Raw genomic sequence first — 16,121 nt, forward strand, 5'->3', positions numbered from 1 at the left:
TCTATTACCTCAATTAAAGGGACGACGAGACACCTCAGCACTGAAAAAGTGACTGACCACAAAGAGGGCTGATATCTTTAAGTGCATACTTATCAAAAATGGAAGCTTTCCCAAACTGAACTGTCTCACATAGATCAATGAAATGTACTTGTGTGAATTCAACATATAATTATAGCTAGGATTTTTCAAGGGGGGGGGGGGGGGGGGGCTCACACTATGTCAAACCCAGGGTACTTACCAATTGCCATGTCAACATCCAGGCTGTGTTTTACTAAATGTGACATTTTTTCTTCGAATGAGCAGTGAGCGTGGGTGAAGGGACAAGCCTACAAAATATTGCACTTGAAAAAAGAATCAAAATTATGTTGAGCCATTACCCCATCCAGTATATATTATATGCTAACAACCTCATCCATGTCGGTTTATTTGAGCAAATAGTGTAACTGATCATCCTTTCCTTTGGGACACCTCCATTCAGGGGACACAAAATTTGGTCTCGGAAAATGTGCACATAATCTTTGTATCTATTACCTCATGCTCAATTAAAGGGATGAGTGACCTCTATTCAGAGGAAAGGGACATTTTTTCTAGTCCGGAAATCTTGGTTTATTTTAACATCCATTATTTCAGGAGACACCTCAGCACTCAAAAAGTCACTGACCACAAAGAGGGCTGATAAATTATCTTTAAGTGAAAACTAATCAAAAATGGAAGCTTTCCCAAACAGAAAGGCTCATATAAATCAATGAAATGCACTTGTGTGAATTCAACATATAATTATAGCAATAACATCAACAGGTTTATTCAGTATTACCATTTCCGTGTTACCGATTAAAAAAAATAAATTACATTAAATCAAAAAATAAAATAAAAATAGAATAATAGGGAGTTTAAGATACCACAACGGTGATGATGGCCACAAAAATGTCCCTTAAAAAGTGAATTTCCATTCTTTCAGCAACCATTTACTTTTTCAAATGTAAGCAAAGTCTTTTTTAGCCAATCATATTCGAGAATCATATTCAAGTTCACTAACGGGGGCATAGCTAGGATTTTTTAAGGGGGGTGGGGGGCTCACTCTATGCCAAACCCAGGCTACTTACCAGATTAGCCTATCGACATCCAGGCCGTGTTTTACTGAACATGACATTTTTGCAGTTTTCGGATGAGCAGTGAGTGTGGGTGGAGGGACAAGCCTACAAACTAGCTACATAAATTGCTCTATATTAGTTATGAAAAGGAACATGGTCCACTGCAAATGGAGTAAGTAACAATCTTGCACTGGAAAAGATTTATTGCATGTTAATTCTTCAGATTGGCGCGTTTGGCCACCTGAATTATAGGGACATAAAACAATTATCTCACAAAGGGGGGTCACGAGCACCCCAGGACCACCCCTTAGCCACACCTCTGAGGAAGAGAAAGATAATTTAGCCGTTGCTTGTTTACCTCCTCCATAAATCGTGAAACTTGGCATTTTCTTGTCCTGGTCGTGCAGTGATGGCTAAAAAAATGTACAAAAAAGTGTGATGCACGTGCAGAGTTGTTGCTTTGCCTATTCATTTCATCTTATTGCCTTTTTAACGTTCTCTTAGTCGTCGCTGTTGTAGCATCTTAACGTCCCTAATGATAATTTCTTTATGCTGTCTTTGTTGCTTAATTATTAACAAACTCCAGCCCAACCTCTAATCAGGGGGAACCTCTATTCAAGGGACACTTGCTTTGGTCCTGAGGGTGTCCCCTGAATAGAGGTTTCATTGTATTGGTTTATTTATTGCTTCAAGTTTATTTTTTCTTTGTTTTCACAGCTCACTTAATAACTTTCTGTGCTTTGCACTGTGAGCCTGTTGACTTTCTTGATCGGCATTATTATGAATATCTTTGTTAAGACTTTTTTATACTCCATTTCTTGTACACTGTACAAGTTAAAATTCACACCAAATAGTATTGCATGAAACCCGAAATGATGCGACAATGGCCGCTATTGTAAAGTGAAATTTACCCTACGTTATAAAGTTATTCTTCAGGTATTATTAAGTCAGTCCGATAATGAGTTTTTGTGTGTCTTGCATCAAAATAGTTATCATCTTAATATTTTTTTGTTACCACTTATTACCCTTCTTTGTTCAAATTATAATCTTTCATCTAATGTCGGGGAGATAAGATGTTGCCTGACTTGCTCATGGTAGGGAATTAAGGGAGATGTGGTGTTGCCCTCTTCCTAAAGGTCTGGGGACGAGCCAGGGACCACATGGTCTAATGTATACTGGGCAACCTCATAGGGATTGGGTGGGAAAACAATGAACAAACAAAGTAACAATGGAACCTAGCCAGAAACAAAAGAGCTGTGACATATAGGAATCCAAACAAATTAGAGGTTCTAAAGAGCTGCAAGGCTACGGTTTTGACAAATGATATTGAGCTCAACATATTGCACAAATTTTGCTGTAGCTGATGGTGTCTTGGTTAAATTATCCTGCGAAACGCATATGTATGTCCTGTTTTTTTCGGAGGGAGCGAAGCGACGACTGGAAATACGTATGCGTTTCTCATTCTATGGTTAAATGGGGTGTGAATGCGGTTGTTTTCAGTTGTTATTTTATGGTACTGGAAACGCCCGCTGATAAGAAGGTCCCTTTTTTTGAAGTAGGTTCTTGTTCTTGGGGTACTTATTGGCAATTTAGGCTAGTTAGGTTCTTAATTAGGTTCTTACAAGTAATTTTCATTTTATGAAGGACATAATAGATTGTTGATAATGGGAAAAATAAATAAATTTTCTGTTTATTCACAATAATTATGATAACCCTAACAAAACTTATTACCGAATATCATACAGTTTAGTACAGTATGTTTTTGTTGTACTTGAATTTACAACTCAAAGTTGCACTCCTTTGTTAAATTGTTTATCATAATTTAACTGCAGAAATTAACCACATATAAGAGCCTGCTTGATTTAGCTTGCCTAAACAGGTTCTTGTATTCTTAGGTATTAAAGTGCAGATTTCTGCCAGGAGGTTCTGAACCACAGGTTCTTATTAGCGGGTGTTTACTGTAACTGCCTCTATAGTCAAACCAGTCCAACCGGTATTAAGGGCACCTCTATAAGCGGTCACCAAAGTCCTGGAAATAGCTTCCCTTAATTATTGTAAAAACTGATCTGTATTTAGCAGTTACCTCTATTAAGCAGCTGTGGTCACCTGTTTCGAGGTCCCAATGAGTAATTTGTTATTGTCTTTACCTCTATTAAGCTGTCCCTTTGACAAGATGTGCCATACGAGTGCAAAAGGATACACTGTGTAGGGTGTTTAGTGGTCTTTTACAGACTTGCCAACCCCCAAAAGGCAAAAAATGTGAGATTCTGAACCTAGAGCTGGGAAAAGTAGTGCAGAGAAATGGGTATAAAGCGCGGGCCATAAATTATGGGGCAAAACAAGGATCGTGGGTAATTTTAATACTGGAAAGGTTATAACTAAGCCACATTTTGGTACCTTATGGGTCAAAAAAGATGATGAGGGAAAGGATAGATCTTTTTGTTTTTTCTTTGGTCCGTACATTAAATTGAGGACCGAAAATTTACCATGATCTAGGAAAAGAATTATAAGTTATGGTGAAAAAGAAAACGAAAATATAAATATGAGCGGTCTTGACAAATGATTTTGAGCAGAACATATTGAACTCATTTTGCTGTAACTGAGAGGATAACTGTTTATCCTGTAGCAAGTGAGATCTCAGTGAAATGGGCTGTGAATAGTTGTGTTTAGTTGTTGTTTTACAGTAGCTACTGCCACTATAGTCAATATAACTGAAATTATATCATTATCTTTCCTTACGGTTTCAGTTTTCCGTTCTGCCTGAAACTACAATGAAGGTCACCAACGATACAGTTACTATTAGGGAACTAAAGGAATGGTTGTATGGTGAAAAAGGACAAACTGTTCAACTAAAAGATGCTAATCCAAATAAGCTTCAGCTTTTTATTGACAAGATGCCCGCCACTATTAAAGGTAAGAGTGTGAAATATAGTTTTTGATAAAAAGAGGAATAAGATGAAACTTACTGTAGGTAGGTAAGTTTAGAAACGGGTAGCTCAAGCTTATGACAAGAGTCGTTTTTTTTTTAGAAGCATATGGTTAAACCCGTACATATGGTTCGGATACCTGGGGTTAAATATTTAACATTGATGAGTGAAATATTCAGACTAAATTTTATAAACATTAACGCTTATTTATTTGGTGAACCGGTAGTCCTCGCGTCAAAACGCGCTGTTCACAGTGTCAAGAGGGGTAGACTGCAAGAACTACATTGATCTACTTAAAGAGAGCATGATGTCGGGCTGGCCCCAATTTTAGTGATTTGGAGTCAACAAATCAGATCATATTTAAGACTAAATGAAAGGTTAGAGTCAAACATTAGTTAGACTTTCTCAAAGCACGTTTCCATTTTTGTTTGTTTGTTTGTTTGTTTGTTTTTAAGACTGTTTCTCTATACACGTTCTGTGGATAATTCATCGACCAGTACGAGGTGGATCTGGGAAAAGCGACATGATTGTATTTTGTACCCCTTAATTCATTTCGTTGTTTCTAAAGACGTATCTCACGTTGGCCCAGAATGTTGAAACACTCAATAGCGGTAGCCTATCCATCGCAAAATTAAACAAGACTTACCTGTAACTTGAAGTTTGATTGAGATTCTACCGAGTTATAAAGTACTGGAAGCCAGTAAAAGTAAAACGGAAGCATCTGTTGACAAATAGTACTAGCCCGCGCAAGGCTTCAAACTAGATTAACTAAAAGAAATACACATGTAGAATACTCCATTGAAAGTACGCGAGTACGGTTGACGTATCAGAGAGATGCAAAAGCAAATTCGTGCTTAAATAACGCACAAAGCACTTTCCATGTGGTTTTGTGTTTCGTTTATATGTACAGTATACATACCGAGAGATCATTATGTCAGCCTTTTATGTTAAAGAGTGCTAAAATGATAAACTTGCTGTTACACATTGTGAAATGACTTGAAAGGAAACGACGTCTCTGTGCGTGACGTCGTCTTTAAAACCTATAAGTATTAAAGTTATAACGAGGGTAAGGATATGAGGTACAGGCGCTGATCTAGGATAACTACTGACCGATTTTCTAACAGCGAACGCCGAAAGCGGAAGTTTCTAGGGAGGTTCGGGGCATGCTCTCCCGGGACATTTTTCGGATTTTAACTTCTTAAACACCCTTTTCCTTGGTTTCTGAGTCATTCAGACCGGATATTGGCCAGTTGCGGATGAATTCTTGCAAATCGGCGGATTACTTCATCAAGGTCAAGTTCCGTATTGTAGTGGATATCAAGCAAGGCGAGTCCAAACCATTTTCAAGATTAACTTGGCAATTTTTATATTACTAAAAATGTATTTGTTATGAAAAATCTGACCGATTCCCGTAAGTCGATCTGTGGAAACTGGTGTGGATCCGCGCCTGATACTACAGGATTATACTATTAGTTCACCGTTTCGCTTTAAAGAGTTGCCTGCGGAAAATAAATGAATTTGAGCAAAGTGGCCGGTTTGAATTAGCCAAAAACGAGCTCCCCTAAAAACGCCTGCGTGGGAGGCTAGGTTTGAATTAGCTTAAGGTGATTCCCTAGTAAAAGAACCTAACATAGATTGTAGATGAAACTTGGTACACTGATGTAACAAGTCAAGAAGATGATAAAAAAGTAATAAAAAGTGGGGGTCACCGTGCTCGTTTTGACGTCACAATGCTGACAAATACGGCTATTTTGGACCCTTTGACAAAAACCGCGCGCAGCCCAAAACTAGACAAAAAGGAAAGATTTTTTCAATGATGCATGTGGTATCGCACAGAATTTGACTTTAATGTATTGTTTATCGACTTATGTACCATAAAAATGCCTTTTAATGCCCTTGTTTTTACTTTACGCTCCAAAGTAGAATTAAATTGGACACGCGCTATTTGACTCGTGATAGCTCAATCCGTACAATTTAGTAAAATTGCCAAAAAACTGAACATAGATTTGTGCCAATTTTTTTCTCACCGAAAGGAAGCACTGTCCTTATTAAAATCATGAAATAAAAAATGGGGGTCACCGTACTCGTTTTTGCGGTAGAGCTGCAGAAAGTGCGCACCAAATGCATTTTCCTTGATTTTTGAGAGAGGACTGGGGCGAGTTTCAAAATAAAATGTATGTGAAAGGGGGAAGAAAGTATTAAAAAATCCATTTTTACAGAATTTACATCGAGATATCACATTTAGGACACAATGTGATAAAGAAAGCGTTTAAATGAAAATCAAAGTGAATAATAATACTTCACATGCTCTTTTTTACGGAGGCCATCTTGTTATGCGCAGTAAGAGATGCGCAGTGCAAAACCAGGGAATCACCTTAATAGAAAAATAGCTCCTATTAAAAGAACAATTCAAGCTTGCTTGTTTTTTTTCCCCTTTCTACTCTTGTTTTACGAGTTCTATACAGTTCTCTTCAGAGGCAATGAAATATACGAAGCTATTCTATTCCAGTTCAGACCCGACTATTCAGTGTTCACTGTTCTACGTGAAAAACACTCCTTTATGGTCTCAACAAATTTCCTTTTTGAATGACTACGAAGCAACTCACCAAGCAAGGATGCTGCAAGCACCTATAACAGGTCGGAAAAATTAGCGCGAAACTCACGACCCGCTGTCCAGGAGAGAGTAGCAATACTCCTAGGCATGTTTCAAGCTAAAGAAACTTGGATAAGTTCCGCCCGTTTTGGCCTTTGGCTCGTGTATGTATCACCCACTAATGTACTAATCGATCACTAATGTAGAAGTAACCACTAAATAAATGTAATAAATATCAACCACTAATGCAATACTAACCATTAATGTAATAAATATCAACCACTAATGTAATAAAAAAGTTAACCACTAATAATAATAATAATAATAATAATAATAGTAATAGTAATAATAATGGGTCTATTTCACCCAAGATTGAGATAGATATCCGATGTTACAACTGTTTATGAATGAAACATTAAAAAAAACATAATGAAATAAATAAGCTAATCATAGAATCCTAACTATCCTTTACTAAGGTTGTGTTTAAATATTAATCTGTTTACAAAGGCAGACATGAAACGCTCAGCATTGATTTTAGGACGGGCACATTGTTTTTTACGGAGATTATAAGAACAGACTTTCTTTGTATGAAGCTAGCGGGTGATTGTATATAGAAGTTACTTTCTTACAAATTTTACAGTCTTGATTCTTTAATAGATCCTTAATTGAAACGGGGTAAGAAATAAAACGGCGTTTATGACATCTATCTAAAATGTTCTGTATAATATTAAGATCAGGTTCAGAAGTTCCATATACGGGTAAACCATAAATAAAATTAGGCGAAACTAAGACAGTGAACAAGTGATCTATTTCAGCTTGTGAATATTTCTTTTTTCTAAGGGTCCTTAAAACATGGAGACATTTGTTTGCTTTAATTAATTTGAGGTTAACATGCGCCCGAAACTTACAATCACTCTGGATCGTAACCCCCAGTAAAACAAGACTACTGCATTGAGAAATGTCAAATACAGGGTTATATTGAGAATTGTTGCCTTTACTTCTGAAGATAAGTTCTTTACATTTTTTTGGATTGTAAGACATGTTGTTCTCTTTAGACCATGTCATGAATTGTCCCACAAGGTTAGCAGACGGATCACATTGATTACTAACAGACACACCATTTTAGAGTCATCAGCATATTTAAATAGAGCAGGAGCATTGTTATAAGAAATTTCTAGGTCATTCAAAAATATATTAAATAGATAAAGCCCGCTTACGCTTCCTTGGGTGGTTCCCTTGTTAACGACCTTCCAGTTACGGAGGTGATTATTATAGACAATTCGCTGTTGCCTAGCAAACAAGAAGCTGTGGTACCAATTAACGATGTACGATTGAGGGGTAGCTGCTTAAGTTTAGCTGATAACTTGCTATGATTTATGTAATCAAACACTTTACTAAAATCCATTGTAAACAAACGAACTGCGTTACAGTCACTGTTGTCTAAGTTTCTATATACATGGTGTTGAATAGATAATAAGCCGTTTGTGCAGATACCCCCCTTGCTGCCTGTATGCAAATTGGCTGGGGCTAAGGTTCTTTTCTACAATCGCTTTGACATGATATGGGTGTGGTACACAACTTTTTCGAATGTTCTTGCGATCACGGACGTGACGTTGATGTCTCGGTAGTCAGAATTCGAGGGTTGTCCAATACACCCGCACCGTAATAAATTTGCGACCATTAATGTAACAAACTCAAAGAGAACAGCTGATTGGCTATTTAGAATTATTAGGATTTATAAAAAATCATACGACCTCCTGCTTTGATGTCAGGCATTGCTTTTTCAACGAAATAAGTCGTTTAGGACTTGTTCTATACCGAAGATTTGATTGCCAAAGGCACAGTGGCTCAAAAACGCTGCAAAACGTTAACTCTTGTGGGGAAGTTATAACAACCAGTCTGAAAGTGACAATGTTAAGTGACCTTTTAAACAGGGGAGACTCCCTACAGTTCTCTACATAGCGGGGCTCTGCCCAAAAGGAGCATCAACAATTTTTTTTTACACTGAAATCGTTTGCATGAGATGGATACCTTTTCTTCGAAAAAATGGTAGAGTAAAAAGGTAAAGGGTTTACGCTTTCAAAGAAATTGTGGTGTTGTGCCAGTTGGGGGGAATGATATAAAAATATTTTGAACTCAGGGCAAAACCTCCTCAGGGACCTGAAGCACAAGCATTAACGGTCTCTGATTCGCCAGTTTATCATACATTTACACGCCATCGGATTTACAACCCCGATACAAACACAACATAACCGTCCTCAAGTAGTACACCATCCAAAGCAGTAAACATGTTAAACATGGATGCCTGCGGGAATAACTGCCACTAAGCAGCTTGGCCGAGCCTTAACTTTGACTTTATGAAGCATATGTGCGACACTCGACTCGTTTTGTTACTTTCAAGTGATAAAAATTCATACATTATCCATTTTGTCTCGAACCTTAAAAATACAACCCAAACGAAAAACGTGGTGGGGCTTTTGCCCTACCCGAGAGGGTAGGCTTCAGGCTTCCTGCACAGAATGCTTTTTGAAACAGTTGCAAGCATTCCACTAATGAACTTGGACAAAAGCAAAGGTTACCTTTCTCTGATATTTCTGTTGTTGTTCAAAAACAAGTTGGTACACGTCCCAGAAGTAAGAATGCTACTATATCGTATTGGTCACACTTCCGTTGCCCACATACTCTTTATCACTGCAGAGATTCTTATGTTAGTGTGAGTATATATTGCAAATCAAACGCCACCATGTGGCTCTTCTCTTTGAGTTTGTTACATTAATGGTCGCAAAGTTATTATATTAGTGGTTAAGTTTTTCTTACATCAATGGTTAAAAAGTTATTACTTTGGTGGTCTAACTTTTTGTTACATTAGTGGTGGATATTTATTTTCTGATTGGCTAAAAGTACACGCATAGTTCACCGTAACAAGCTACTGTTAACCAAATTTGGAAGAAATTTGCGATTAATCAACCGATGACATTAAAAGTGCAGGACAGTTGCAGGTTAATGAATCGTTAAGCGAGAAGACCCGGGGACGAGTTTCGGTTGTGTTGGGTGTGAAGACAAAAATGGCGGAACATTCTGCGGGACATTTTACTCGTTTCAGGACGAACTGTTGTCTGAAAACATAACAAGTAGACAACTCGATGGGTAACATCTGCTATTTGGAATATATTTGCAGACCTGAACAGCCCTTTATCATCCACTATCGAGGTGAATTTAACATCGACGAAGAGAAGCATGCTTTGGCTTGTTTTTAAACTAGGAATTATTTTGAATGAATAATAAAGCAATTAATGAATTCGGCTTTCTTAGGATATGAAGAATTGGGCAGATTTCGGAGGGTGTTATCGGCCGAGGTGGATAACACACACCCTCCTCGATCTGCTTAATTTTTCATATTCTACTCAGCCTCATTCATTAATTACTAAACATTGCATTAGTGGTTGATAGTTATTACATTAGCAGTTAGTGTTACAGTTGTGGTCGATTTTTACTTTAGTGGGTGATACAGTGTGCGCCTTTACCTTTTAACTTCTTTTAACGCGAGCGTATGAATTAGCTGTCGAAAGATAAAAATCCTAGAGAATTTTAATAATAAAAGCGCTTGCAACAGAAAAGTCCTAATCATATCCTAGTATGCATTAAATCATGGAGAAACGACAGAAGAATTATCAAACGGTAAACAGAAGGAGACTGCTCAACAGTCCAGATAAACGTCTCCGATATGTGCACATTGCCATCGCCGGCCGCTTTCGCTCTAAAGCAGGCTTCTCGACCCACTAAACTTGTCCACTGTCACAGCTAACAACCCTACCGGAAAATAATAATCGGAGACGATCGCGATGGACTCCCAACACACTTTGCTGATGTGAATGTTAAAGCTGATTTCAGTTGGTAATTACCTGATAATCTGAAAAAATGTTTGCAGAGATTAAATTTTACGCTTAAAATTGATCGTCTGCCAAAATGCTTTTATCGAATCGGCTGTATCAATACGTCTTGTACAAATTGAAGTCTAAAATACATATACTTTTATGCCAGTAAGAATGAGGGCTCGCTTAAGGGAGGAATTATTTTTGGAGAAATGTCAGTTAAAAGACAAGCAATACCCATAGAGACGATTGGTGCAAGTCCTTCTGAATCTTTAATCTTTAATCACAGTTCGTAACCATACATAACTGATACAAATGAACTAATACTAACATATACAATCCAACAAAAATACAAAAATGGTTAACAGGACGGTAGTAGGGGGAAACCAAATTCCCATGCTAAGACATACCCTCCCAAAAAGAAAAAAGAAAAAAACATTTAATTAATTAATATATAAACATATATTAAAAGACTATAAATGAGACTATAAATTATAAACCTAGATGCCTAATAATAATGCATAAGCTTATATTAAAGACACTATGCCTAGTATTTTAAGGTAAATTATGAGCGAAGGTACTTAATCAGTGAAACTTTAAAAGACTGAAGGCTAGGAGATGACATTACTTCAGAATATTAATTTCATCTTCTTTTGATAGGTTGCCTGTGAGTATTCCGCCCGTTGGGCGTACGTTGTATTTTTGTACAAAATTTAAAATTTCCCTGCGTAACAATTTGTTGACTATCAAGTGGTTTCGTCCATTTACACTACTCTTTTAGCTCTGCGCGATAATTATATTCAGACGTAAAAATCTACTCTTTTCAGCTACTCTATTCCTTACGTTTTTAATTTTAAAACAAGGCCAATATTGTCAAGAAGCTCTTTAAATCCCATCGTTAGCGTTTATCAAATGCAGGTGTGGGAGCAATGTAATGTTTGGTACTTGATGCAGTGATCTTGCTTGGAGGAACAGCATAGAAAGGACAGTTAGTAGCCTTAGAAGTGTCTTTATAAGTGGCTTCATATCATTGTACATGCACTACTCTTTCATCATTGCTGATCCTACAGCATGTAGGACGTGTGTCACATATGAAACTAGTAAATAGCTTAGTATATTGACCCTTACAATATATTGTCTCTGTATCATTATTTATAAAATAACTAAGATAGTACGCGCGCTCTGATTGGCCGAGAGGAGTGTTTGTATGAGAGTATGTAAACATGGTTGTGACGTCAAGTTGTTTGGCTTTTCGCGCGCTAATCACGCAAGCACGAATTTGAAAAAAGTTTTCGAGTTCAAAACTCGACAAGTTTACTTTATTTACCCATTCCTTTGTCGGCTGAAACATGGGAAATCGTTACAAAGAAGGTGAGTCAATTTTTCTTCGCTTAAGCTGACATTTTAAGCGAGAAAAATCCGTATTTTGCAAAGCATCCTTTTGCAAAACAAGAACTGATTACGCGTGTAAGACTTCGTGGACAAGATTTTGCGACTGGGAAGAATTTCTCTTTTAATCATTGTCATACAAAGAGTTTTGCGTTTTTTTCTCGGGAAAGTTATTTTATAAAAGCAATAGAAAATTTTTTTCCTGTGTTTGCATAGCCCGATATAAACACTCGAGACGTTGGGAGAATTTTCGACGGTTATGCAAACCCTCGACTTCGTCTCGGGTTTGAATAACTGTCTCGAATTCTCCCAACCCCTCTCGTGTTTATATCAGGCTATGCAAACACGGAAAACGTTTTCTATTGCTTAAACAGTACTCTTTCACCTTTGCTGATCCTAGCAGTGTGTAGGACGTCTGTCACATATGAACCTAGTAAATGGCTTAGTAGCCTTACCATCAGTGTTTCTTATCATTATACAGTACTCTTTCATCATTGCCGATTCTAGCAGTGTGTAGGAGGTGTGTCACATATGAACCTAGTAAATGGCTTGGCAGCCTTCCCATCTGTGTCTCTGTTTCATTATACAGTACTCTTTCATCATTGCTGATCCTAGCAGTATGTAGGTCGTCTGTCACATATAAACCTAGTAAATGGCTTTGTGGCCTTACCATCAGTGTTTCTTATCATTATACAGTACTCTTGCATCATTGCTGATCCTAGAAGTATGTAGAACGTGTGTCATATATGAACCTAGTAAATGGCTTAGTAGCCTTACCATCAGTGTTTCTGTATCATTATACACTAATCTTTCATCATTGCTGATCCTAACAATAGGTAGGACGTGTGTCACAAATGAACCAAGCAAATGGCTTAGTGGCCTTACCATCAGTGTCTCCGTTATCATTATATAGTACTCTTTCATCATTGCTAATCCTAGAAGTATGTAGACCGTGTGTCATATGAACCTAATAGTAAATGGCTTAGTAGTCTTACCATCAGTGTTTCTGTATCATTAAACAGTACTCTTTTATCATTGCTGATCCTAGAGGTATGTAGAATGTGTGTGTCTTTTTTGGATTCCCTTCAGAAAATATGGAGGATCTACGAGGATCAAGCGTACAAACGCCTGCACTTGGTGGAGACTTTCCAGGGCCATCAAGGGAAATACTGCAGCACGAAGCAAATTTAGAGAGGCAGCTCAGAGAGATGCGGCAACGCGAAGAAAACTTACAAAGGCAGCTTATGGAGATGCAGCAACGTGAAGAAAACTTACAAAAGCAGGTGAGGGAGACACAGCAACGTGAAGAAAACTCACAAAGGCAGTTGAGGGAGACACAGCAACGCGAAGAAAACTCTCAAAGGCAGTTGAGGGAGACACAGCAACGCGAAGAAAACTCACAAAGGCGGTTAAGGGAGATGCAGCAAAACTTACAAAGGCAGTTCAGCGAGATGCAGCAAAACTCACAAAGGCAGCTCAGGGAAATGCAGCAACGTGAAGAAAATTTGCGAAGACAGCTGAGAGAAAGAGACCAGGAAGTAAATGAACTAGAGTTAAGTCTTTCGTTAGCCCAGCAAACAATAAGTGAACAGCAACAACAGGAAACATGCGATTGGGTCATTTCCCGTGATGAAATTCAAATGACCAATAAATGCCTTGGCAGGGGAGGCTGGGGAAGTGTTTATGAAGGCGTGTATTGTGGCTGTACTGTAGCAGTAAAGCAAATTCATGATCTTATTCTCTCCCCTCATAACATACTTCTTTTTGAGAGAGAAATGAATATTGCATCCAAGTGCCGCCATCCTCACTTGCTTCAGTTTATCGGCGCCACTAACGATGAAGGAAACCCTCTGTTTGTGACAGAGCTGATGGAGAAAAGTCTGCGAACTCTGTTAGAACAGCGACAACTCGCCGAAATAGAAATACGCGTAATTTCTCTGGATGTAGCCCGAGCAGTTAACTATCTTCATCAGAAGAAACCAGAGCCTATCATTCACCGGGATGTGAGCAGTGCGAATGTGTTGCTATGGCGACAGGGTGACCAATGGAGGAGCAAAGTGTCAGATTATGGCACTGCTAATTTCATGCAGCAGACCATGACAGTGGCTCCTGGAGCTATGATTTACAGCTCACCTGAAGCACTTACATCAAACCAAACAGTCAAGGTAAGTTTTCGTGACGTTAGAATTTTTTTATTCAGCACTGGTTCATCAACATCTTCAGACTTCAAAGAGACGCGTTGGTGCAGTCATCTTGAGCCCGTGGCTACTTTAAAGCCAGGTTGTTCTCAGCTAGGAAATCCGAACAGATAAAAAATTCTTAGGGGATAAAAATATGCCTATATCTACCTTTTAAATACTAAAATACGTTCAACAATGCTATTTTTAAGTGGTTTTAAACAATGTTCTCGTTGGGTGCCCCTGTTAAACCATCACCATTTGAATTCAAATGTCCATGGCCCCATTATTATGGTCGTTTTCAGGGGTTAGCTACAATGAGGGACAAAAGTTTTAGGACACTTCCGTAAAATGGCCCCTTTTTGCATAGTGGACATACCTATCCCCTTACCCTGTTTACCCCAACCCCTTCCCCGCAAAATCAATGTTGTATTTTGGACCCTGAAGTCTTTCTTTTACTTCAGACAACATTGATTCGGGATTTACGGCGTTTAAAAGGAACGAAATAATACATGCATATGAATGAAATGTTTGATAAAAGCACCCGTTTTAAACAAGTGTGTCAGCTACTTTTGTCCCTGATTGTAGGTGTTTATGCCACGAAAACAAATTAAGCTGCAGGCGCCTGTTGTGATTTAAATGTTTCTTATTAGTTCTTCAGTTAATCATTTTGGCGACTTCGTAGATAAAACTGAAAGGGTCGGTTTTTTAAAGGAAGTCCAACTTATGCCGCGGTTCAGGAAATCTTTGGACCTCCAGATCTCTTCCTGAGTGAGTTCTTTTAAGAAGATAAATGCTTTTCTTGGCCACATTATATGCTCTAATGAAACTGTTCACGTTAAATGGTGTTTACATGAAAGCGTTCGGCAAACTGAAAATGGCTTAAAACGCGTTTTTGTTAAACACTGGTTAAACTGCGTTTAGATAACTGGCCAATAGAGTCGAACCTTTCTTCAACGACTACCTTGTATGAGAGACTGACGTCCCTGCTTAAAAAGGTGACCATTGCAATAATTATATTCTCACCGGGGCCATCCGCCATCCGCAATGTCAATAATGCTAATGAGAGGCTCAGCCCGAGGCGGTAGGAGCGAGTTGCTCCTTTTTCGATAGCTACAATCACTGACAAAAGGTTTTGCACATTTGTCTTTAACGTGCGCGTTAATGAAAAATTTCTTGCAGTAAATCATACAACTCTACATTCCAGCTCCTCCTGGGTTTTGCAGTCAACAATGGTAATGCAACGTTTTGGGGCGGGGCATAAACAAGATTAATTACGGTGAAAAGAGTGAATCGGGAAGAGAAACTAACCTTAAGTAAGAAACCCATGCACAATGCACAGAAACGTATTACAGGTGGATTTCCACTGTCGCTTAATACGCGCGTATAAAATAGAGGCATTATATGGAAGGTCACGCGTAAACGAAAACGAAGAACCTCGCTCAACGAGCGTAACAATTTGTTTGCGTATATGTACGTACGTGAAAATTACGCGATAGAGGAAACCCATCCTTAAAGGATAGGTACGGGCTATAGGCGGTGTGCTGGAGTAACAACATCTTTTTAAAAGACTTTCCTTATTAAAGCTTATTAAGGGTGGATTTCCATTGTCGCGTATGTGCGTAAAATTTACGTTCGCAAATAAAATAGAGGCAATGTTTGAAAGGTCGCACGTAAACGTAAAATTTGAACCTCGCTCAACTTTGAAAAAAAAAAGCTCAGCAGTTTATATCTTGCCTCTATTTTATTTACGAGATTAAAATTTACGTGCTTGTACACGCACGTAAAGATTACGCGACAGTGGAAATCTACCCTAATTGGCATCAAAACCAGAATGTAATACCGAACCAAAATGTTCTCAACAAAAATGTTAGCAAAACAAGGCGAGTAAGGTACAGTGAGTTAGGGTCAGATACATTATGCCGGCATAATTTTGAGCATAATACTATGGATGGAGCATCAAGCATAATGCCGGCATAATAGGTCTTTTTTTCTGCAAAAATATTAAAAAGCAATGAAAATCCATAAAAACGATCTCGTGAATCCATTTTTCATGAAATCGTAACGAGTGT

General features: G+C 38.2%; 1 protein-coding gene across 1 annotated transcript in view; it reads left to right on the forward strand.

The window, feature by feature from the left end:
* The first annotated feature begins 12,965 nt into the window (after positions 1–12,965).
* Positions 12,966–16,121, forward strand: part of LOC140928094 (probable serine/threonine-protein kinase drkB) — a 6,853-nt gene continuing 3,697 nt past the window's right edge. The window contains exon 1 of the mRNA XM_073377814.1: positions 12,966–14,037. Within this exon, the coding sequence (XP_073233915.1) occupies positions 12,967–14,037 (1,071 nt within the window). The 5' untranslated portion in view covers position 12,966. The remainder of the gene's footprint in view (positions 14,038–16,121) is intronic.

The sequence above is a fragment of the Porites lutea genome, chromosome 2 (assembly GCF_958299795.1).
Source record: "Porites lutea chromosome 2, jaPorLute2.1, whole genome shotgun sequence".
Classification (NCBI taxonomy): Eukaryota; Metazoa; Cnidaria; class Anthozoa; order Scleractinia; family Poritidae; genus Porites; species Porites lutea.